The sequence below is a fragment of the Somniosus microcephalus genome, chromosome 30 (genome assembly GCF_052327205.1).
Source record: "Somniosus microcephalus isolate GS21.2 chromosome 30, FLI_Smic_1.0, whole genome shotgun sequence".
Lineage (NCBI taxonomy): Eukaryota > Metazoa > Chordata > Chondrichthyes > Squaliformes > Somniosidae > Somniosus > Somniosus microcephalus.
Genome location: NC_141016.1, coordinates 16,938,666 through 16,960,709, shown reverse-complemented (window position 1 = coordinate 16,960,709; position 22,044 = coordinate 16,938,666). Strand labels below are relative to the sequence as shown.

The window sequence follows — 22,044 nt, the reverse complement described above, 5'->3', positions numbered from 1 at the left end:
TGTTATCAACAAGGGCAGACATCGACGACGAAGACCTACACCACCTTCAGTGTGCCAGTGCAGCCTTCGGTCGCCTGAGGAAGAGAGTGTTCGAAGACCAGGACCTCAAACCCGGCACTAAGCTCATGGTCTACAGAGCAGCAGTGATACCCGCCCTGCTGTATGCCTCAGAGACATGGACCATGTACAGCAGGCACCTCAAAGCACTGGAGAGGTACCACCAACGCTGCCTCCGCAAGATCCTGCAAATCCATTGGCAGGATAGGCGCACCAACGTCAGTGTTCTCGCTCAGGCCAACATCCCCAGCATCGAAGCTTTGACCACGCTCGATCAGCTCCGATGGACGGGTCACATTGTCCGCATGCCCGATACGAGACTCCCAAAACAAGCGCTCTACTCGGAGCTCCGGCACGGCAAGAGAGCCCCAGGTGGGCAGAGGAAACACTTCAAGGACACCCTCAAAGCCTCCTTGAAAAAGTGTTACATGCCCACCGACACCTGGGAATCCCTGGCCCAAGACCGCACAAAGTGGAGGAGAAGCATCCGGGAAGGCGCCGAACACCTCGAGTCTCTTCGTCGGGAGCAAGCGGAAGCCAAGCGCAGGCAGCGCAAGTCAACCCAAGCACCCCATCCACCCGCCCCTTCAACCACCGTCTGCCCCACCTGTGACAGAGACTGTAGGTCCCACATTGGACTCATCAGTCACCTGCGAACTCATTTTTAATGTGGAAGCAAGTCATCCTCGGTTCCAAGGGACTGCTTAAGAAGAGGAGGAGTCTATGATTCTATAAATGTTACTAGAGGCCTGAGAACCAGCCTTTCGCCCACCCTGTATTGGGGACTGGTATGTAGCATGGCATTTGGGACTGGGAGAACTGCATCATTTTGATGATAGCATTCAGAGCTGGCATTTGGCCAGAACAGAGAGAACTGCCTGCTCTTCTTCAAAACATCCCGAGGGGTCAGGAACACCCGCCTGAACCATCAGACTGAGTCTCATCCAAAGGGCAGCACCTTCAACAGTGCAGCACGCCCTAGGACTGCACTGCATCAGCTTAGATTAGGAGCGCAAACTCAGGCTCAAACCTATGACCTAGAGGCAAGAGTGGCACCAACTGAGCCAAGCCGACACACCAGAGCTGGTAGTTGATGAAATTCTGATACGTCAGGCTCTCAAACATAAATACTTATTGAATGAGCAGAACCAAAAAACATCCCACCGTCTTCACATGTCCTGTCCGCAGGAACACTGGAAGCACAAGGATTTGGGGATTACACATTTTATGTTAAGTACACAATGGACACTGTCCCCTCCAACCAACAAAATAGTAGCAAGAAATTTATAAAAGCAAAAGGCCCTTTGTGACAGGATTAACTTAGGCCACCATTTACCAACCTGTGAACATTTAGCTTCCGGCACTGCAACAATCTGTGGGCTGTTTGCTTGTGGCCCGTTTGCTTGTGGCCCAATTTCACTGTGATCCAGAGAATGTTGAACCGTGAAACCATAAATATCCATTTGAAAGAAGTTTACTGAGGTCACAAATACAATACAATCCCGATGAGCCGGTTGCCAAAAACCAGCATGTTTTCAGCAGATATTGCCCAGATCAGGGTTTCAGTCACTCAACAGTTAAAATGAACACTAGAGCTGACAGGACATTGGCTAAGGTGGAACGGTAGCCTCGTGCACTGATGCTCCCCGCACTCTGAAGCTCAGGGTCTGCGAGCAGCAACCTGTTGCGCCATCTTACCTTGCTTTGCCTCGTCACAATCAAGTTCTTACTCTGGAGGTATTTGGGGAATGGCTTCGGACAGCTCTGATCTAATCGGGTTTTAGATTTTGGCACCGACCGGCTCCAGTCTCACTTTCCCACCACAAACATAGAAGATAGGAGCAGGAGTAGGCCATTCGGCCCCTCGAGCCTGCTCCGCCATTCAATGAGATCATGGCTGATCATACAAACTCAGTACCCTGTCCCTGCCTTCTCCCCATATCCCTTGATCCCTTTAGCCTTAAGAAATATATCTAACTCCTTCTTGAATATATTTAATGAATTGGCCTCAACTGCCTTCTGTGGTAGAGAATTCCACAGGTTCACCACTCTCTGGGTAAAGAAATTCCTCATTTCTGTCCTAAATGGCTTACCCCTGATCCTTAGACTGTGACCCCTGGTTCTGGACTCCCCCGCCATCGGGAACAGCCTTCCTGCATCTAGTCTGTCTAGTCCTGTCAGAATTTTATAAGTTTCAGTGAGATCCCCTCTCATTCTTCTAAACTCCAGCAAATATAAGCCCAATCAACCCAATCTCTCCTCATACGTCATTCCTGCCATCCCAACTTTCTGCCCTCTCCTCCTGAAGCCATCAGCTTCTCGTGGGTATAGTTGCTCAGGCGCTGGTAGACCATCAGTACCCCAGCCCAAGAGACCATTCTTGCGTCAGGCGCAGATAGTGAGTAACAGCAGGCTAATCTACCCGAGGATAGCACAGCCGAGCTTGATTCCAATTACACCCAACATCCTCGCGCCCATTTCCAACCGACATTACTGGATAGTGTTCTGGAGCAGGAACCCCTAGCTGCCCCTTCCTCCTTCTTGGCCCAGGAGTGCAGAGGCCATCTGTTGCAACCCCCGACTGTTGCCGCAGCCGAGATCAGTACCAAAAACCTGGGACCTTCAGCGGGATGGCCGAGTGCTACACTGGACAGGGCCTTGACCCAGTCAGCCATCAGGGAGCTTGGCACGGTCAACCTTGGATTCTCACAGCACTGAATTTTAAACTAGTCAAAAGTAACATCTGTAGCACGAATAGGTCACTCATTCGAACAAGTCAGATTCTGGTGCGGACTGCACGGGACTGGTGATTACCTGTCTTCCTTTAACGATCACCTTGGGCACTGGCACTTTCACTTCCAGGTCGGTGTAATCCTGGGACCAAGTGTAGTTCTCCCTCACGGCCCCATTGTAGCTGTCAGAATTTTCCTCACATTTCCTGCAAACAAACCAATGGAGAAATGATCACATGTAACACACACACCATTGCTAAAAGTCTAGCAAGGTGATAATAGCACTGCAGACTCTGATTTTCCCACTTCAGGTGCTGAGTGGCAACAAGCATTCTACACAGGATACCACCAGCTGAGGAGCAAGGCCATTGGAATCCAATCATTGAAGGGGAACCCTGCTGCACCAGTGTGACGTTTCCATTTCTTACCTTGGGGCTCCTTAAAGTGTGATTCCCAAGATGGTGCCAAATTAGAGCTAATTTTATGCTGTGGACACACACCAACCAAGAGCTATATTGGCGCTGCTCAAACTCCTTTCACAGATCACCCTGGCAAAGAAAGGAAAGCTTCAACTCGTCAACCTGGAATGTGAGGGTTGTCCTATGAGGAGAGATTGAGTAGATTGAGCCCATACTCTCTGGAGTTTAGAAGGAGAGTGATCTCATTGAAACATGTAAGATTCTGAGGGGGATTGACAGGGTGGATGCCGAGAGGTTGTTCCCCTGGCTGGAGAGTCTAGAACTAGGGGGCATAGTCTCAGGATAACGAGTTGGCCATTTAAGACTGAGATGAGAAGGAATTTCTTCACTGAGGATTGTGAATCTTTGGAATTGGGCGGGGTGTGTGGTGGTGAAGAGGAGGGCAATGGATATTTCAACCGTTGCACAGGCAAGCTTATTCGTTGTGATATGATGTATACTTATTGACATAAATCAGTCATTCATGAAAGAAAGACTTATGAAATAATACTGAGTGGCCTACGGGTGGCGCTGTCCAGGGAGAGTATAAATATTTGGGCACGGGCCCAGCTTGCGCAGGACATTCTTAACAGGAACTAGTGAAGGACACAACTAGACCGCCATGTTGTAAAACAGTTGATTAAAGCTTTGTTTAACGCTTAGACCAAGTGCCTAGTAGTTTCCTTACATCAGTTATTTCTACGAATGGGACAGAGTCTGTTTTTGTTTATTCAGGATATAACAAGAATGTTCCTCAAAAAAGCTTAAGTCATTTACTTGTATTTTTCTGGCCAGAAAATTCAGACACTCAGAATATGCTCCCCTACAATTCATGAATAATGCAGGTTACCGTGGGCATTTAGCAGAGTGCGATACAAAATAAAACATTTATACCATCTTAATTGTTTTGTCTGTTCCAATACTGTATTTTTAATGGCTTTACCAGCCAAATAGTCAGACATCCAACACACTATAAGTCACTAAGTACCCAATTATTTAAACCCGGCAGCAATGTTCTATTTTGTTGGGTTTTCATTTTAGAAATGGAAACAACTTCGAGAAGTTTCCGTTTGTCCTTTAAATACGAACCATTTTCTAATTCTTGCTTCCTCCTTTCATATCCATTTTTCCTCCTCCGAGACCCTCCCCATCATTCCCAATGGACAGAATATGGAGCCGATTTGCTCCCAGCCCCCTATACCCACTCAGAAGCCACAAGATGCCTTGTTGCTCAACATTCTCTCCATCAGCACCTCGCAGCCACCCACGCTCCACCATTGGCGGCCGTGCCTTCAGCAGCCTAGGGCCTTAAGCTCTGGAATTCCCTCCCTAAACCTCTTCGCCCCTCTCTCCTCCTTTAAGATCCTCCTTAAAACCTACCTCTTTGACCAAGCTTGTCCTAATAGCTCCTAATGTGGCTTGGTGGCATACTTTGTCTGATAACGCTCCTGTGAAGCACCTTGGGACGTTTTACTACGTTAAAAAGGTGCTATTTAAATGCAAGTTGTTGTTAAGGAACAGAGGTGGACAAACCAGGCACAGACTGATCGTAGTATCTTACAGCACGGGAGGCCATTCAGCCCATCATGCCTGTACTGGCTCTTTGAAAGAGCTACCCAATTAGTCCCACTCACCCCACTCTTTCCCCACAGCCCTGCAATTTTTCTTTTTCAAGTACATGCCAATTCATTACACTTCGAAGCAATTATAAAGTCATTCCACGTAAAATCTACTACGTTAGAAGCGCCATCAAAATGAACAATGTAAACCGGTGGATTGTCAAGCAATTTTTAGTCATAACGTTCCAGTAGAGCAACATGCTTGATACAGGAACGCAGACATCTGCATTACAAATAACAAATTGAGTTTGACTTGTCTTGGGGCTGTGAGGTTGATTTGCGTCGGAGAGAGTGCTGGTGCTGGTGGGTTGCCTGCAAGATGACTTTCTTCTGCGGAAAATCTGCCATGTAATCCGAGTATGGATAATGGAGCTCCAGTTCTCTTGGGATGAGAAAAGGATCGCCGTTGCATCGTCCATTCTGCAACACCTGTTCGGACAACAGCACACCATTTCCCGTCCAAGAAGGGGGCCGAGTGGCCTCCGACAAGCCACTCTGGAGTTGGCTGATCAGAGGCGCGCAAGAGCAGCATGGGTTGACTTGCTGTCTAGTTTCTTCACCTTCCCCGTGTGGGGAAGCCCCCCCTCACCCCTGCATCTACCTAGTGCCGTACCAGACCTGATTGCACAACCAAGAGCAGAAACGTACCAGGTGCACAAGTGCCGCCACTTCCTGGAGCAGCAGACTGCTGCACCAACGTACCGTTACTACTTTCCCACTCTCCATAGAATCATACATCACAGAAGGTGGCTATTCAGCGCGCCGTGCCTATGCTGGCTCTTTATAAGAGCTGTCCAATTAGTCCCACTCCCCTGCTCTTTTCCTATAGACCTGCAGTTTTTTAAAAACTTTTCCAAGTATATATCCAATTACCCACTGAAAGTTACTATTGAATCTACTTCCACAACCCGTTCAGGCCGTGCATTCCAAATCAAAACAACTCGCTGCGTAAAGGAAATTCTCATCTCCAACGTTTCCGTTAAGCTGCGGGGCCGCACAGCGGTCTGGAGGTCCCGTGCAGCCGACTCACCGGCTTTTAAATGGAAAAACCGCGCATGGCCGGAAATTTGAACGGGCCGCGCAGCCCAAAAGAAAATGAGAGGGATCATTGCTCATCTCTCTTCTGGTTATTTTGCCAATGACCTTAAATCTGTGTCCTCTGGTTACCGACACTCCTGCCACTGCAAACAGTGTCTCCTTATTTACTCGATCAACACCTTTTATAATTTCGAACACCTCTATTAGATCTCCCCTTAACCTTCTCTGCTCGAAGAACAATCCCCCCTTCACTGGTCCCTCATTCCTGGTTCCATTCTAGTAAATCTCCTCTGCACCCTCTCCAGGGCCTTGACATCCTTCCTAAAATGCAGTGCCCAGAATTGGACACAATACTCCAGCTGAGGGCTAACCAGTGATTTATAAAGATTTTGCATAACTTCATTGCTTTTATTCCCCCAGTTATAAAGCCCAGGATCCCATTTTTTTTTTTTTTAAATATAAAAACAGTCTTAACAACTTGTTCAGCCACCTTCAAAAGATGGATCTCCGGGTCTCCCTGTTCCTGCACCCCCTTTAAAATTGCGCCAGTGAGTTTATATTGCCTCTCCCCTTTCTTCCTTCCAAAATGCATCCGGTTAACTCTTTATTTTAAACCTCTATTCTCCTATCCCTTTCAGAGTTACTCAAGCTGCGAGGCCAGGGACACAGATTCCGTCAGGTATAAACACTAAAGAGGGAGCAGTCAAGACAGCGAGGCAATCCCCGTGACATGTACATATCTGCAATGCAGCAGAGAATCTGCTACATTTGCCAAGTGCAGCGAGATGGAACCTGAGTGCAGACAGAGTGAAGCAGAGACACCAACCCCGGAAACGGAATACCGCTGTTAACCCAGCTCCTCAGAACCATCACAGAGCTGGATATTGATTCTTATTCCCCATTTTAATCGAAGAACAAACGCACACACATACTTGGCAGGCTCAAAGTCCTCCCGTTTCGCGTCCGGTGCAGCAGCGGCGCCCTCTAGCGGTTCAGAGGCAGCACCAACACTGGCTGGCTGCTGCGGATCGGCTGGTGTCTTTCGGTCGGCATTCCCTGCGCTCGCGCCGTTCTGTTCGGCCGCCTCTGCTGCTACTGCTTCAGCTTGCTCCTCTGAAGCAACCTCCACCTCCTGACCAGGAGGTGGGATACAAGACTTGTCTTCCTCCATTTTCCTCTTCTTCAGTTTCTCCTCCAGCTCTTTCAACCGTCTCTCGTTGTCTTGAACGGAATAATGTTCAAACTTCTTGAAAGCCTTGAAAACAAAATGAAGAGTGACATGAATCTTGTCATTCATGGGAAACGACTTAGGAAATAATACTGGGCGGCCTGCTGGTGGCGCTGTACAGGGAGAGTATAAATACTCAGGCGTGGGCCCAGCTGGCTCAGGACATTCTTTAACAGGAACTAGTGAAGGACACAACTAGACCTCCATGTTGTGAAACAGTCGATTAAAGTCTTGTTTAATACTCAGACCAAGTACCTCGTAGTTTTCTTACGTCAAAGAGTTGTAACATCGGCTGCACTCGGCCCATTTGCATTCAAGACTGTGATCGATAGATTTTTTTGTTAGGTCAGGGTGTCAAGGAATACGGAGCCAAAGTGGGAAAATGGAGTTGAAGTACAGCTCAGCCATGATCAATTGTCAGCTGTGGCTCAGTGGGCGGCACCCTCGCCTCTGAGTCAGAAGGTCGTGGGTTCAAGTCCCACTCCAGAGACTTGAGCACAAAAATCTAGGCTGACACTCCAGTGCAGTGCTGAGGGAGTGCTGCACTGTCAGAGGTGCCATCTTTCGGATGAGATATTAAACCAAGGGCCCGTCTGCTCTCTCAGGTGGACATAAAAGATCCCGCGGCCACTATTTCGAAGAAGAGCAGGGGAGTTATCCTGGTGCCAATATTTATCCCTCAATAAACATCACAAAAATAGATTATCTGGTCATTATCACATTGCTGTTTGTGGGAACTTGCTGTGCGCAATTTGGCTGCCATGATTCCTACATTACAACAGTGACTACACTCCAAAAGTATTTCATTGGCTGTAAAACGCTTTGGGACGTCCGGTGATCATGAAAGGTGCTATAGAAATGCAAGTCTTTCTTTTTTAATTGAATGGGGGAGAAGGCTGGAGGGGCTGAATGGCTACTCCTGTTCCTATATTCCTAAAACAGTGGGCATCCCGTTAACAGGGCATCAAATCACTTTGATGCAGCGGGTCTGGCTCAAGCAGTTAGCAAGAACACTGCCCTTTCCCTTGTGTAAGCTACTGCCAAGACTGAGGAGATGAAAGCCTCTACTAGTTGTTAGAGCCCAATACAGAATGAGTTCAGGGAACCTAAATCCATGGGTGTCAGTTTACAATATCGGACTGCCCAGATATCAACAACAACTTGTATTTATATAGCGCCTTTAACGTAGTAAAACGTCCCAACGCGCTTCACAGGAGCGATTATCAGACAAAATTTGACACCGAGCCACATAAGGAGATATTAGGACAGGTGACCAAAAGCTTGGTTGAAGAGGTAGGTTTATAAAGGGGGGAAGAGAGAGGTAGAGAGACGGCATGGTATAGGGAGGGAATTCCGGAGCTTCGGGCCAAGTCAGCTGAAGGCACGGCCGCCAAAGGTGGAGCAATTAAAATCGAAGACGGGCAAGGGGCCAGAATTAGAGGAGCGCAGAGATCCGAGAGGGTTGTGGAGCTGGAGGAGGTTACAGAGATAGGGCGGGGGGGCGAGGAGGGATTTGGAAACAAGGACCAGTCTTTTAAAATTGAGTCGTTGCCGGACCGGGAGCCAATGTCGTTCAGTACTTATTCCACAAAGACAATTGCTGTGGGAATTGAAACCGCCATACTGGAGCAACAGGGGGGATGGATGTTCTTCTGGTCTTATGGCTTCAGCCCACTTCCTGAAGGCGCTCGAGCACCCCAGGACTGGCCCTCCGATTTCCCCCACCGCTTACCGGCTGCCTGAAGTGCATGGTGAATCAGCAATACACTTTAATTTTAGTAAAGCACGTTGAAGCATTCGTTTAAACTGTGCCAGCGTTTCTCTCGATAAAATTACCACCTACTTCTGTGTTTGAAACCACTTATCTGTAACCGAGGTCATATTATCGAGTTAGTGCTCTTCTGTGAAGCTGCAGGTGGGAACATCTGCATCTGAAATGTTAGATATGCTTGACCTCAATTGTGCTCAACATAATGGCTTTCTACCAGTAGCTAATATCCAAAATGAAATTTGCAAAAAACTGGTGACTGTGTCAGGGGCTGGAGAGCAAAAGAACAATCATCAGCGAGCAGAATTTAGCAAAGTGCTTGAATGAAATCACAAAGTGCCACAGTGAGATTAGCACAGGATCTAAAATAATGTGATGTCGCGGAATAATGACTATTCTGAAGATTTTTTTTTGACAACACAGTCCTCGCAAATTAAGCAAACTGGTTACCTCTCGTTTCTAAACCCTCAAAGATGATAAAAGTGACGTGATTTGCGGGAACTGGTTTTCAAAAGTGAAGTTTTTAGTGACCTGCTCCTTAGGTTGATGACGAGTTCTGAAATGGCTCAAGGACGTCAATTACGACGGATTAAATCCACTTCTCTAGCTTTCAGGGCCCATGGTGAGAAGCAGCTCAGGCCCGAGAGTGTACCCTGGGCAAGTACAAGCCAAGGCAGTCAACACAATCTTAAGAACATGAGAATTCGGAGCAGAAGTCGGCCATTCGGCCCCTCGAGCCTGCTCCGCCATCCAATAAGATCATGGCTGATCTTCGACCTCAACTCCACTTTCCTGCACTATCCCCATATCCCTTAATTCCTCGAGTCCAAATCTTCTGGATTCAGGAGGTGTTGACTCGGAGTATATGACGACTCTTAGTTGAAGGGAAATACTCGAGTGTGTTGTATCCCCGTCATGGTTCAGTAAATGGGTGCAAGGCTCCAGCCTCTCAGCTTGAATAGCTCCGTTGGGCACTCACTGGAGCAAACGTGAAAGAAAGTTGCACGGAACAGATCCAAGAGACCTGCACCTTTGACCCCAATGATACACAATTCTGACCATAAACCATTTACATAGCTTGCAGTTTGAGGTCAGTGTTATTCCCATTGCCCTAGCAGTCATTTTTTTTCTGGTCTCTCTTTACAATGAGATGCTTGACAGCTGTATAAGTGAACGCTGCTGCTCTTGACCATGCTGTTAAATCTACTCCAATTGTAGTGCGTGTGTGCGCGCATTTCCGTGCTCCTCACCTAGGAAGCCTGCATAATACGACTGCTTCGATTCTCCATGTATTTATGCTGAAATGATTTTTTTTTACCTGATCACACAAAAAGACTTGCATTTATATAGCGCCTTTCACCACCACCGGACATCCCAAAGCGCTTTACAGCCAATGAAGTACCTTTTTTTTTTGAAGTGTAGTCGCTGTTGTAATGTTGGAAACGTGGCAGCCAATTTGCACACAGCAAGCTCCCACAAACAGCAATGTGATAATGACCAGATAATCTGTTTTTAGTTATGGTGATTGAGGGATAAATATTGGCCAGGACACCAGGGATAACTCCCCAGCGCTTCTTCAAAATAGCGCCATGGGATCTTTTATGTTCACCCTAATAGAGCAGACGGAGCCTCGGTTTAACGTCTCATCCGAAAGACGGCACCTCTAACGGTGCAGCGCTCCCTCAGCACTGCACTGGAGAGATTTTGCATTTATGCAGATATTAGGACAGGTGCGGTCGGTTTTAAGGCACATCTTATAGAAGGAGAGAGTTCGAGAGCAATGTCTCCCCTAAGGCGTGCATCAAGATGGAGGTCCCGCGCAGGTTGCTCACAAGCAGTTGCCACTGGAAGAGACCATGCATGCGGGCAGCAAATTTAAAGGGACTGCGCATGAAAGAAAAATGAGACAGAACATTGGTAGAGAGACAGAGAGGTTTCGGGAGGGAATTCCAGAGCTTAGGGACTAGGCAGCTGAATGGCCGCCAATGTGTGTGCTGTGAGGAGGATGCAGAGAAACTCCAGTATGATTTGGACAGGTTGGGTGATTATACTGCATCTGCCCAATGTGGATAAATGTGAGGTTATCCACCTCGGTGGCAAAAACAGGAAGACAGATTATTATCTGAACGGCACTAGATTGGGAAAAGGGGAAGTGCAATGAGACCTGGGTGTCCTTGTGCACCAGTCGCTGAAGGTAAGCATGCAGGTGCAGCAGGCGGTTAAGGCGGCAAATGGCATGTTGGCCTTCATAGCGAGAGGGTTTGAGTACAGGAGCAAGGATGTCTTGCTGCAGTCGTACAGGGTCTTGGTGAGACCACACCTTGAGTATTGTGTGCAGTTTTGGTCGCCTTATCTGAGGAAGGATGTTCTTGCCATGGAGGGAGTGCAGCGAAGATTCACCAGACTGATACCTGGGATGGCAGGAATGACGTATGAGGAGAGATTGGGTCGATTAGGCTTATATTTGCTAGAGCTTAGAAGAATGACGGGATCTCATTGAAACTTATAAAATTCTAACAGGACTAGACAGACTAGATGCAGGAAGGATGTTTTCGATGGCGGGGGAGTCCAGAACCAGGGGTGACAGTCTAAGGATAAGGGGTAAGCCATTTAGGACTGAGATGAGGAGGAATTTCTTCACCCAGAGTGGTGAACCTGTGGAATTCTCTACCACGGAAGGCAGTTGAGGCCAATTCATTAAATATATTCAAGAAGGAGTTAGATATATTTCTTAAGGCTAAAGGGATCAAGGGATATGGGGCGAAGGCAGGGACAGGGTACTGAGTTTGGATGATCAGCCATGATCTCATTAAATGGCGGAACAGGCTCGAGGGGCTGAATGGCCTACTCCTGCTCCTATCTTCTATGTTTCTATGGTGGAACGATTAAAATCGGGGATGCGCTAGAGGCCAGAATTGGAGGAGTGAAAAGATCTCGGAGGGTTGTAGAGCTGGAGGCGGTTACAGCGATAGGGAGGGGCGAGGTAATGGAGGGATTTGAGAATACGAATGAGAGTTTTAAAATCGAGGCATTGTTGGACTGGGAGCCAATATAGGTCAGCGAGCACAGGGGTGATGGATGATCGGGACTTGGTGCGAGTTAGGATACGGGCAGCAGAGCTTTGGATGAGCTCAAGCTTACGGAGGGTGGAATTTGGGAGGCCGGCCAGGAGTGTGTTGGAATAGTCAAGTCTAGAGGTAACAAAGGCATGGATGAGGGCGACAGCAGCAGATGAGCTGAGACAGGATCGGAGTCAGACGATGTTACGGAGGTGGAAATAGGCAGCCTTGGCGACGGAGCGGATGTGTGGTTCATCTCAGGGTCAAGTAGGACACCAAGATTGCTAGCGGTCTGGTTCAGTCTCAGACAGTTACCAGGGAGACGGATGGAGTGGGTGGCTAGGGAGCGGAGTTTGTGGCGAGGACTGAAGATAATGGATTCAGTCGTCCCAATATTTAGTTGGAGGAAATTTCTGCTCATCTCGTACTGGATGTCGGGCAAGCAGTCTGAAAAATGAGAGACAGTGGATTGGTCGAGAGAGGTGGTGGTGGTGAGGTCTTCGTCAGCGTATTTGTGGAACCTGATGAGTGTTTTTGGACGATGTCGCTGAGGGTCATCGTGTAGATAAGAAATAGGAGGGGGCCAAGTATAGTTCCTTGGGGGGCCAAGTATAGTTCCTTGGGGGGCCAAGTATAGTTCCTTGGGGGGCCAAGTATAGTTCCTTGGGGGGCCAAGTATAGTTCCTTGGGGGGACCCCAGATGTGGGAGCGGGAAGAGAAACCCTTGCAGGTGATTCACTGAATACAACTGTAGGAGGCCGCGGCGACCGGAGCATTCACATCCCGACGATGTGTTCGGCGAGTCGGGCGGAGGCAGCGCAGCGCAACGAGCAGCAGCAGCAGCCACGACGACCCGCTGCAGCACGTCGGCCGGCAGCTCCATGGCAGGAAGCTCGCAGTCTGACTGGGAGGGGGGGGGAGCCGGGCATGGCGGCCAGAGGTCGGATCGTGAGCGGGAGAAGCAGGCCACCACACGTGGAGCTGGCAACAGTGCGGAGGAGGCCGCTGTGACGAGGAGGATGGAGCGGCTGAGGGACATCGTGCTCCTACTGCCACTGGATGCCATTGTATTGACTTTCTGAACACGGCGCTGTATGAATAGCTGACGCGTCCCGACGGGGAGTAAGCATTCCATTGTACTTGTACTGGTTACATATGGCAAATAAAAATTGAATCGGATTAGAACCAGGCGAGTGTAGTCCCACCCAGCCTGACGACAGCGGAGAGGCGCTGGAAGAAGGTGATGTGGTCAACTGTGTTAAAAGCTGCAGACAGTTCAAGAAGGATGGAGGATAGTTTAGCACAGCCACATAGGATGTCATTTGTGACTTGATATTGGCCGTTTCAGTGCTGTGCCGGGCGGAAACCTGAGTGGAGGGATTCAGACACGGTGGAGATAAGGCCGGGCGAGGGGCTGTTTATAGGGCGAGCAGGGGCGCGGACTGCCGGATTGTAGGGCGGGCGAGGGGACGGAGGACGGATTTGGAGATGGGGTGTTGGGGGCGAGACCGTGATCTGATTTCAACAGGAGTGCCAACCGTGGCTCAGTGGGTAGCATAGTGGTTACGTTACTGGACTAGTAATCCAGAGGCCTAGACAAATAATCTGGAGATGCCAGTTCAAATCCCACCACGGCAGCTGGGGAATTTAAATTCAATTAATTAAATTAAAAATCTGGAATAAAAAGCTAGTGTCAGTAATGATGACATGAAACTACCAGATTGTTGTAAAAACCCATCTGGTTCACGAATGCCCCTTTAGGGAACGTAATCTACCGTCCTTACCTGGTCTGGCCTATATGTGACTCCAGACCAACAACAATGTGGTTGACTCTTAATTGCCCTCTAGCAAGCCACTACGACCTAGTCAGCACTGTGGGAGTACCTTCACCACACGGACTGCAGCAGTTCAAGAAGGCGGCTCACCACCACCTTCTCAAGGGGAATTAGGGATGGGCAATAAATGCTAGCCTTGCCAGCGACTCCCACTGTGAACGTATAAATAAAAAAAAAATTCTCCTCCGAGTCAAAAGGTTGTGGGTTCAAGTCCCACTGCAGAGCCTTGAGCACGAAAATCTAGGCTGACACTCCGAGGGAGCGCTACACTGTCGGAGGTGCCGTCTTTCAGACGAGATGTTAAACCAAGACCCCGTCTGCTCTCACGTCGACGTAAAAGATCCCACGGCACTATTTCAAACTGTTATCCCCGGTGTCCTGGCCAATATTTATCCCTCAATCAACATCACTAAAAAACAGATGAGCTGCTCATTATCACATCGCTGTTTGTGGGAGCTTGCTGTGCGCAAATTGGCTGCCGTGTTTCCTACATTACAACAGTGACTACACTTCAAAAAGTACTTCATTGGCTGTAAAGCGCTTTGGGACAACCTTTGGTTGTGAAAGGCGCTGTATAATTGAAAGTCTTTATTTTTAAACGTCAGGCAACAAGTCAGGATTGGAGGCTTCTGTTACATTGTAGCCCCATTGGTTCAATGTAATGCCATAATATCGATGCTAGGTCAGTTTTAGAATCGCTGCCTTTGCGAGAGCTGTTTTATTGGTGACTTTTTCATGAAATATTTGTTGTAATATGATCACGAAAAGGGCCATCTGCTCCATCAAGCCTGTCCCAGCAGATATGGTGCAGCCTAAGTGTACCATCAACCCAAGCCTTGCCCCACCACCACCTACATCACAACAGTGACTACACTCCAAAAAATACTTCTTTGGCTGCGAAGTGCTTTGGGACGTCCTGAGGTGGTGAAAGACGCTGTATAAATGAGAGTCTTTGGGTTTTTTTGGTGGGAGGGGGGTGAGGGGTTTATAGGGAGAAAAGACTTGGATTTCTATAGCGCCTTTCACAAACACTGGACGTCTCAAAGCGCTTTACAGCCAATGAGGTACTTTTTAAATAGTAGAGTCACTGTTGTAATGTGGAACACACGGCAGCCAATTTGCGCACAGCAAGCTCCCACAAAACAGCAACGTGATAAATGACCAGATAATCTGTTTTTGTTATGTTGGTTGAGGGATAAATATTGGCCCCAGGACACCGGGGATAACTCCCCTGCTCTTCTTCGAAATAGCGGCCGCAGGATCTTTCACATCCACCCAAGAGAGCAGACGGGGGCTCCATTTAACGTCTCATCCGAAAGACGGCACCTCCAACAGTGCAGCACTCCCTCAGCACTGCACTGGGAGTGTCAGCCTAGCTTTATGTGCTCGAGTCTCTGGAGTGGGGCTTGAACCCACAACCTACTGACTCAGAGGCAGGGTGCTGCCCACTGAGCCACATCTGACACAGACAGACAGACAGAGAGAGAGAGAGAGAGAGAAGCCCCCTCCCTCTCCCCGGGGGGCCCGCACTCACCCTCAGCATCAGTTTCTCGGCCACCCCGGGCGGGAAGCCCAGCCTATCCTCCTTGAGCACCATCAGGCGGAAGAAGTCGGTCTTCCTGTACAAGAAGCCGAAGAAGACTTGCAGGAAGTTCTCGATCTGGCCGGCGTGCTGCAGAATGCCGAGCAGCGCCTGGTCGTACAGCTCGCTGCTCTCGGGAGGACCGTCCATTGCCGCCGGAGTCCGTCCTGCTCCACTCTCACCTCTTCCTTCACCAGCTCTCCGCTCTCTCTCTTCCCCCACAACCACTTCCGCCGGAAGAAGTCCACCACAACGACCTTCCCTCTTACTCCCTCCCGGCTTCGCCCCGAAATAAACGTTCCTGGACAACAGACCCACGCCTGCTGCTGGGAAGATGTTGGCAATCTTGCAGCACAACGCATTTCAAATTTGGACTTTTTTTATGTTGCTAACAATCCAGTTATAATTGTACCTAATTTTTTTATATTGCAAATAGTCCAGTTACATAGAAACATAGAAGCAGGAGTAGGCCATTCGGCCCCTCGAGCCTGCTCCACCATTTAATGAGATCATGGCTGATCATCCAAATTCAGTACCCTGTCCCTGCCTTCTCCCCATATCCCTTGATCCCTTTAGCCTTAAGAAATATAAAACTCCTCCTTGAATATATTTAATGAATTGGCCTCCACTGCCTTCTGTGGTAGAGAGTTCCACAGGTTCACCACTATATTGCAAACAGTCCAGTTATAATTATACCTAGTTTTATTTTTTTTTATTGCGAAACAGTCCAGTTATAATTATACCTATTTATATTTTTATTGCAAAACAGTCCAGTTATAATTATATACCTATTTATATTTTTATTGCAAAACAGTCATTATAAGAGTGCCTCATTTATCTTTGTATTGCAGTCTAGTTATAATTGTATCTGGTTTATTTTTCCCTTTGTCAATTTAGTACTATGTATCAAAAGCCTGGAGGTTGGAAGTACAAATAATATCAGCCTAAATTTTAAAATGCAAAGCCCCCAATTATTTGGGGAATCCCCTCTGCAAGATTAAGTGTGTTCCACTTGAGCTCCTCGCTTGTAACAAAAATGGTTATTTTCAGTGCTACTTAAAGCCAGCGACAATTAGAAAGAGCTTGCACTTACATAGCACATATCACATCCTTAAGATGTCCCAAGACACTTCATAATGAATGAATTACTTATTGAGTACAAAAGTAGAGAAGTTATGCTGAACCTTTATAAAGCGGTGGTTAGGCCACAACTGGAGTATTGTGTCCAGTTCTGGTCACCACACTTTAGGAAGGATGTGAAGGACCTTGAGAGGGTGCAGAGGAGATTTACCAGAATGGTTCCGGGGATGGGGGATCTTAGCTACAAGGACAGGTTGGAGAAGCTGGATTTGTTTTCATTAGAGCAAAGGAGGTTGAGGGATGATTTGATAGTGGTGTACAAGATTATGACAGGTTTGGATAGGCTAGACGGGGAAAGGCTGTTCCCACTAGTTGATGTTACAAGGACTAGGGGACACAGATTTAAGATTTTGAGCAAGAGATATAGGGGAATGTGAGGAAAAACTTTTTTACACAGCAAGTGGCGAGGAGCTGGAATTCGCTGCCGACGGAAGTGGAGACGTAAGAAATAGGAGCAGGAGTAGGCCATTCAAGCCTGCTCTGCCATTCAATGAGATAATGGCTGATCTTCTGCCTCAACTCCATTCACCGGCCTTATCGCCATATCCCTTGATGCTCTTACTAGTCAGAAATCTATTGACTTCTGTTTTGAATATACCCAATGACTGAGCCTCCACAGCCCTCTGGGGTAGAGAATTTCAAAGATTCACCACCCTCTGTGTGAAGAAATTTCTTCTCATCTCAGTCCTGAATGGCCTACCCTTTATCCTGAGGCTGTGGCCCCTGGTTCTGGACTCCCCAGCCAAGGGAAACATACTCCCAGCATCCACCCTATCAAGTCCTGTAATAATTTTGTATGCTTCAATGAGATCCCCTCTCATTCTTCTGAATTCAAGAGAATACAGACCTAGTTTACTCAATCTCTTATATGGCAGTCCCGTTGACATAATAAAGACTCACTACGCACTTGGTTGTACATAAAGCAAGGCTTTAATCGACTTGTAACAAAACATGGAGGTCTAGTTAGTAGTCACTAGCTTCCTGTTTCCAGACTGCCTCTGGCCAAGGTGGGCCCACGCCCGAGTATTTATACTCCCCGGGTGGCGCCCTCAGCTGGCCGTTCAGTAGTACTTCTTGTAGAAGTTGCGATTTATGACACCCGCCATCCCAGGAATCAATCTCGCGAACCTCCGTTGCACTCCCTCAATGTTTTCAAGGGGAGACTGGATAGGCACTTGAGGGAAATAGACTTGCAGGGCTACGGGGATGGAGCGGGGGAATGGGACTGACTGGATTGCTCTACAGAGAGCTGGCACGGACTCGATGGGCCTAATGGTCTCCTTCTGTGCCATATGACTCTTATGAAGCAGTCACTGTTGTTTTCCAGGCAATTGAAGCAGCTAAATTGCGCACAAGGTTCCACAAACAGCAATGAGATTAATGACCAAATAATCTGCTGTTGTTTGGCCAGGACACCAGAGGGCGTACCCTGCTCGTCTTCAGATCATACGATGGGGTCTTTTACATCTGCCTAAACAGAGGTCATCTGAAAGACCGCAACCTGAACAATCCAGCACTCCCTCAGTACCACACTGAAGTGCCAGCTTAGATTATCTGCTCCAGTGATGGACAGTGACTGAGAACCCCCCAATCACCTGACTACAAGGCAAGAGCACTACCACTGGGCTAAGGTGATAATTATGATCAATTTACACCCCTGCTACTTTCTGTACTTTTCTCCTACACCTTACTGATATTTTTTGTACGATTTCTGTTCCAGAACATTTGGTGCATCACATTATTCTAGGGCATTGCTGTCCAAATTGCTGCCCGTGGGCCCAAGCAATCCAGCCTACAAACCCCCAGGCAACTAGATTCTATTGGCCGCTTATTACTTTACTCACTAGTTTGGCCCGTTTAAATTTCGTAGGTCTCAAGGTTTGGTAAAAACTCTGTTCTTACTCCCACTCTTCCTTTCAGACCCTCTCTTAAAACCTACCTCTTTAACCAAGCTTTCAGTCACCCATCCGAATATCTCCTTCTTTGGCTCGGTGTTAATTTGTGTCTAATTGCGGTCCTGTGAAGCGTCTTGGAACGTTTTCCTACATCAAAGTTGTTGTTGATGGTGTTCCCATGAGATTGCTGCTCTTCTCTTTTTCCATAGCAGAGGTCACAGGAGAGGGAGATAATGGCTTCCCCTTTTTAATGGGGAGGGTGCCGGGGGGTGTTAGGGCGTGGAAAATCTGGCACGGTTGGGGATGTGGTGGCCCTGCTGATCTTAACTCAATAATGAGTGGCCCCATTTGTCCGATCAGAAAAGTCAAAGAGCTTGTACACAGCCTGAAACTCAGCGGGGAAATCACTTTAGAACCGGCAAAGAAGGAATTTGCAGTTAGACCGCAGCCCTGCCCGAAGGCGTCTGCCTCTGCTTCCTTCAAGCCCTGGTACTGTGTTCATATTTACTACAATTGGAGACTTAGTGAAGCGAAAGCATTTCACACTGACTCTACCCTTGCACTCTCAATGTATGCCAAAAGGTTGATACAGGATAGAAAGGGAAATGGAAACGCTTAATCCTGAGCACTATCAAGTTACAATAGATCTGCAGGACTCTGCGACAAAGGTGGATCCAAGTAAATAGGAGGTTGCATTAAATACAAAAGGTTTACATTTAGAGAGATGAGCCTGATGTGTCAAATTAATTCCCTCGTCTCTACTTATTTCGACTACATTTATATAATTACTCAGATTGGCACAGAGTTTATGTTGTTGCTAATTTCAATGTAATGAAGTTTCTAATCCGATTTAATTTGTCTTCCACAAGGATGACTCCATTCATCTGGACCTTGTTATCAGCTGCTACTGCGGTCTGTGCTCACAGCTGCCCTCAAGTGGGCAATCATGGTACAGCAGTGTGATTCACATAAAGCTGATGTTCTACTTAACCATTTTAAAACCACTTACCGTCAATTTCCCAAAACAGCCAATCCGGATCATGTTAAAAAGGTAAATACTGCAGATGCTGGAAGTCTACAAAAGGGACAGAAAATGCTGAAAGGAGGTCAGTCAGCATCTGTGGTGAGAACAGATCAGACCAATCCAAAGCTGAAGAGGTAGATGGTCATATTAATACAAACAGAACAAGGGGAGGGGGACAAGCTGTATCGAGAGGAGACAAGAAATAATGAGTGGAATGTTCTAAATGATCATTCAGCAATGGACAGAAGTGTTAATAAAATCACAAACACATTTATAAAATAGTATTGTGAACTCCAGTAAGGGGAGTGGAATGTAATTTCACAATTACAAATGTTTGCGGAGACCAAGTCAGTGCTTTCAGTACCATACTGTGGATTTACTAACCTCCACATTGTTAATCCATGGTGTGGCCCTGAACTGTACACAAGATGCCTGGTCTTTAATCCATGGTGTGGCCCTGAACTGTACACAAGATGCCGGGTCTTTAATCCATGGTGTGGCCCTGAACTGTACACAAGGTCCCTGGTCTTTAATCCATGGTGTGGCCCTGAACTGTACACAAGGTCCCTGGTCTTTAATCCATGGTGTGGCCCTGAACTGTACACAAGATGCCTGGTCTTTAATCCATGGTGTGGCCCTGAACTGTACACAAGGTCCCTGGTCTTTAATCCATGGTGTGGCCCTGAACTGTACACAAGGTCCCTGGTCTTTAATCCATGGTGTGGCCCTGAACTGTACACAAGGTCCCTGGTCTTTAATCCATGGTGTGGCCCTGAACTGTACACAAGATGCCGGGTCTTTAATCCATGGTGTGGCCCTGAACTGTACACAAGGTCCCTGGTCTTTAATCCATGGTGTGGCCCTGAACTGTACACAAGATGCCTGGTCTTTAATCCATGGTGTGGCCCTGAACTGTACACAAGGTCCCTGGTCTTTAATCCATGGTGTGGCCCTGAACTGTACACAAGGTCCCTGGTCTTTAATCCATGGTGTGGCCCTTAACTGTACACAAGATGCCGGGTCTTTAATCCATGGTGTGGCCCTGAACTGTACACAAGGTCCCTGGTCTTTAATCCATGGTGTGGCCCTGAACTGTACACAAGGTCCCTGGTCTTTAATCCATGGTGTGGCCCTGAACTGTACACAAGATGCCGGGTCTTTAATCCATGGTGTGGCCCTGAACTGTACACAAGATGCCTGGTCTTTGAGTTGACCACAGTTGGCCTGTGACCATGAGGGGAACGGAGAATGGGGAAGCCTGCTCCCGACTGCTATGCTGTGCTTGTGACGGAGAGTGCCGCGTGATACTGGATTGGGCTCAACTGAGCTGCCCTCCCCCTGGTTGAATGCCCAATCCAATACTCAGTACTAAACTTCAATTAAGTTTCAGCACAAAAGCCTAGCCTTCAAAACAGCCGAGGAGAAAAAGGTGAGAAACTGGGATAGAGGAAGTGCGTAACACCAGTCGCCACTTCTAAAGGTCTAAAGATTGTCGGGAAGAAAGGAAGTCAGCACTCAATTGTACTGAGGTCCTGGGGAAAAGCACTCCAGAGTCTAGATCACAATAGTTTATTTTACATTTATTGTAGGGAGACCTCATGTTTAAGGAAGAAGGGGAATATTTATGCTACACCTTTATAAAGCACTGGTTAGACCTCTGCTGGAGTACTGTGTCCAATTCTGGGCTTCACTCTTTAGGAAGGACATGAAGGCCTTAGAGAGGGTGCAAAGATTTATGAGAATGATACCAGGGACAAGGAACCTTCGTTCTGTGGAAAGACTAGAGAAGCTGGGATTGTTCTCCTTAGAGCAGAGAAAATTAAGGGAAGATTTAATAGTGTTCAAAATTGAGGGGTTGAAATATTTGCAGACACTCAGTGAAGTCATAAAAGGGGGTCGCCAAGATGGCTGTCAGTCAGATATAATGGTGTACAGTTAAGACAGCTGTACTCTGATACTGTATATAACACATTCCGTAAACACAAATTTTGTGACAGTATCTACAAGGAGCAACATCTTCTGCGCCAGCCAGGCAGACCCCAAGGTGACTGACAGCGAGCATCAAATGTTTCCTGACACAAACATCCAGCCCCATCATCATTTCATGCTGACTTTTACATACATCCAAATATTGTCAAAGTAGCTTTAAAAATTAAAGTGGAAAGTTGCCTTTCCTCCAAACAATAAAAATATTAAAATCTGTGCAATAATTCAGAATATTTACAACAGTGGTGTTATTGAACTTATGCCACTTGCGAGAAAGACCATGTTTCATGAGCGTCGTTTTTGTTCTTCATTCGCAATTTCTTCCCTCTCCTCCTGAAGGCAGACTCTTGCTGGGGAACAGTTCCAAAGGCCTCAGTAAACCACTGTTGATTCTTCACACGAGAGCCGAAAAGCAACAGTTAGTCTCTCTGGCTTTGGAGGGCATCACAGCCAGGTCTGATCCTGTCCTTGCACAGCACATTTACACGCTTACACTTTGCAGCAAGGGTCACTGGACAGTGATCGCTGTCCAGTGAAGTCGGGCTGATTTTTCCCCTTCTTACCCCAGTAGCACCGACACTAATTGTACTGCTCCTGCTGAGATCCATCAACTCGGAAGAGTA

The 22,044-nt window shown here is 47.5% G+C and overlaps 1 protein-coding gene across 1 annotated transcript in view; it reads right to left on the bottom strand.

The window, feature by feature from the left end:
* The window catches only part of nudcd3 (NudC domain containing 3), a 39,509-nt gene extending 23,871 nt beyond the window's left edge, over nt 1-15,638 (bottom strand). Inside the window, exons 1-3 of the mRNA XM_085971082.1 lie at nt 15,329-15,638; nt 6,837-7,159; nt 2,872-2,995 (exon numbers count right to left, since the gene is read on the bottom strand). Of these exons, the coding sequence (XP_085827208.1) occupies nt 2,872-2,995; nt 6,837-7,159; nt 15,329-15,526 (645 nt within the window). The 5' untranslated portion in view covers nt 15,527-15,638. The remainder of the gene's footprint in view (nt 1-2,871; nt 2,996-6,836; nt 7,160-15,328) is intronic.
* Nucleotides 15,639-22,044: the final 6,406 nt, after the last annotated feature.